The sequence below is a fragment of the Enhydra lutris genome, unplaced genomic scaffold (genome assembly GCF_002288905.1).
Source record: "Enhydra lutris kenyoni isolate GAN:26980312 unplaced genomic scaffold, ASM228890v2 scaffoldscaffold600, whole genome shotgun sequence".
Classification (NCBI taxonomy): Eukaryota; Metazoa; Chordata; class Mammalia; order Carnivora; family Mustelidae; genus Enhydra; species Enhydra lutris.
The window spans coordinates 7,949-11,491 of record NW_019154684.1 but is presented as its reverse complement, the minus strand read 5'-3'; the positions used below and the strand labels follow the sequence as shown (position 1 = coordinate 11,491).

Here is a 3,543-nt window from a genome sequence, read left to right as displayed (position 1 = left end):
TAACATGGATCTGAAAGAAAATGATAGCAGATCTCTTCTTGGAGAGATATCATCTGTCCTGCTGCTAAAACCATCTAGAACAGGAAACTTGAGACTTGAAAGAAGGCAGAAACTGGCAGCAAAGATTTAGAGACTGATTACTCACAGTGGTCCACAAATTGAAAATATTGAAGGAAACTTGAGGGCATCCTTGGTTATTGCAGTTATAATGGTAGTGTTGACTCCCTCCTAAAGGCTCCTCAACTGGGAGCTAACACAGCTTTTCTTCTCACGCTGAGACCAAGAACGGGATGGAAATGAGACATCACTACCAAATTACCAGATATAATACAAAACCTAAAGTAGACTCAATGTTCAAATTGAAAATAAAAAATAGAAAATGGAGAGAGTGATACCTTAGGCATTGGTTTAGAAGGTAGGCTATGAAAGAGCCTAAAATGGAGCCATGGAGAAAATTCTCCTCCGTGAGAATTTAAAAAATAATTCTTGTGAAGAGTCACTCTGACCAATAGAAAATCTCAATGACAGAAAATGGACATTTGAACCAATTCAATAAAAAAGGTTTAGCTTCTAAATGTTCCTGAACTACTCCTTCCATTCTCATGACTGACTTCTTTCCTTTGTACCTTTATAGGCAGCAAAGGTTAGCAATGAAAAACCAAACCTTTCTGACAGAATTCATTCTGTTGGGACTAACAGACATCCCAGAGATCAAACCTGTAATCTTTATATTTCTCCTCCTCACCTACATATTCAGCATCATTGGAAACCTGACAATCATCACCCTTACACTACTGGACTCCCACCTCCAGACTCCCATGTATTTCTTCCTCCAGAATTTCTCCTTCTTAGAAATTTCCTTTACAACCACTTTCACTCCCAGGCTGCTGTTCAGCATCACAACTGGCAACAAGACCATCAGCTTTGCTGGCTGTTTCACTCAGTATTTCTTTGCCATCTTCTTCGGAGCTGCGGAGTTTTACCTTCTGGCTGCCATGTCCTATGACTGCTATGTGGCCATCTGCAAACCCCTGCATTACCTGACCATCATGAGCAGCAAGGTCTGCATCCAGCTGGTTCTCTGCTCTTGGTTGGCTGGATTTCTAATCATCATATCCCCAATCATCCTCACCAGTCAGCTGGATTTCTGTGCCTCCAACATGCTGAATCATTACTATTGTGACTATGGGCCCCTCCTAGAAATATCTTGCTCAGACACAAGATTCCTGGAGCTGCTTGACTTTATCTTAGCAGTTGTCACCTTGGTGGTCACACTGGTACTGGTGATTCTCTCCTATACAAACATCGTCTGGACTGTCCTCAGGATCCCTTCTGCTCAGGAAAGGAAAAAGGCCTTTTCCATGTGTTTTTCCCACATGATTGTCATCTCCCTTTCTTATGGCAGTTGCATCTTCATGTATATAAAGCCCTCAGCAAGAGAAGGAGTTGCTTTCAATAAAGGAGTAGCTGTGCTCAATAACTCAGTTGCCCCTTTACTGAACCCATTCATTTACACTCTAAGGAACAAACAAGTAAAACAAGCTTTCAATGACGTCACCAGGAAGATTATGAGCATTTAGTGAAGGTAAGAACCTCAAACTCAAAGGAAAATCTGAACAATATGAATGAAATTTCTCCCCATGAAAACATAAGGACAGCTTCTCTAACCCTCTCTCCTTATTTAACCAAAACCTCAGATGCATATATCAAAAAGAGGTATCAAAGTTATGTTTCCAACTTGCCAATGAGGCTAACTGTTCCCAAAACACAGTTTACATATTTATTTCTAGTTAATAGACATTTTTAGTTGGACATTTGAAAAAATTGCAAAAATGTAAGACAATTCAGTTTTTCATATTATTTTGAGAATAAAGTTATTTAAAATAAAAATACATTATTGTCCTAAGAAGAAATGTGTTTATTACAGTTATTTTAAACAAATTAATATGTAGATTTTTTAAGTTTTGTTTTAATATCTAATACAGTTGTTAAAGATATAAATATAACCCCTTAGTAGATAAATTCCATAGGAAAAGGATGTCACTGTATAACACTATTAGTCTGAGTATAAGAAAGGAGTATCTAGAAAAAATTTCTAGAATGTAACAAGACTGATGATCCTGGGAATAAAACCAGTAAAGTTTAGCTTTTTATGTGAGGCTATTCATTTAATAAAACTCTTTCAGAAAGTTATCCAAATTTTAAGAAATACTAGATACTTTCCAGACGATGCTAGTAATTATCTTTTATTTTTAATTTTTTATTTTTTATAAACATATAATATATTTTTATCCCCATGGGTACAGGTCTGTGAATCACCAGGTTTACACACTTGACAGCACTCACCATAGCACATACCCTCCCCAATGTCCATAACCCCAACCCACTCTCCCGATCCCCCTCCCCCCAGCAAACCTCAGTTTGTTTTGTGAGATTAAGAGTCACTCATGGTTTGTCTTCCTCCCAATCCCATCTTGTTTCATTTATTCTTTTCCTACCCCCCAAGCCCCTCATGTTGCATCTCCACTTCCTCATATCAGGGAGATCATATGATAGTTGTCTTTCTCCGATTGACTTATTTCGCTAAGCATAATACCCTCTAGTTCCATCCACATAATTGCAAATGGCAAGATTTCATTTCTTTTGATGGCTGCATAGTATTCCATTGTATATATATACCACTTCTTCTTTATCCATTCGTCTGTTGATGGACATCTAGGTTCTTTCCATAGTTTGGCTATTGTGGACATTGCTGCTATAAACATTTAGGTGCACGTGCCCCCTCAGATCACTACGTTTGTATCTTTAGGGTAAATACCCAGTACTGCAATTGCTGGGTCATAAGGTAGCTCTATTTTCAACTTTTTGAGGAACCTCCATGCTGTTTTCCAGAGTGTTTGCACCAGCTTGCATTCCCACCAACAGTGTAGGAGGGTTCCCCTTTCTCTGCATCCTCGCCAGCATCTGTCATTTCCTGACTTGTTAATTTTAGCCATTCTGACTGGTGTGAGGTGGTATCTCATTGTGGTTTTGATTTGTATTTCCCTGATGCCGAGTGATGTGGAGCACTTTTTCATGTGTCTGTTGGCCATCTGGATGTCTTCTTTGCAGAAATGTCTGTTCATGTCCTCTGCCCATTTCTTGATTAGATTATTTGTTCTTTGGGTGTTGAGTTTGCTAAGCTATTTATAGATTTTGGATACTAGCCCTTTATCTGATATGTCGTTTGCAAATATCTTCTTCCATTCTGTCAGTTGTCTTTTGGTTTTGTTAACTGTTTCTTTTGCTGTGCAAAAGCTTTTGATCTTGATGAAATCCCAATAGTTCATTTTTGCCCTTGCTTCCCTTGCCTTTGGCGATGTTCCTAGGAAGAAGTTGCTGCACCTGATGTCAAAGAGGTTGCTGCCTGTGTTCTCCTCAAGGATTTTGATGGATTCCTTTCTCACATTGAGGTCCTTCATCCATTTTGAGTCTATTTTCATGTGTGGTGTAAGGAAATGGTCCACTTTCAATTTGCTGCATGTGGCTGTCCAATTTTCCCAA

The 3,543-nt window shown here is 38.7% G+C and overlaps 1 protein-coding gene across 1 annotated transcript; it reads left to right on the top strand.

Moving 5' to 3' along the window:
• Positions 1-650: 650 nt before the first annotated feature.
• Positions 651-1,580, top strand: LOC111140347 (olfactory receptor 6C4-like). Its single transcript, XM_022492628.1, has one exon. The coding sequence runs from the start codon at positions 651-653 to the stop codon at positions 1,578-1,580; it is 930 nt and encodes a 309-aa protein (XP_022348336.1).
• The last annotated feature ends 1,963 nt before the right edge of the window (positions 1,581-3,543 follow it).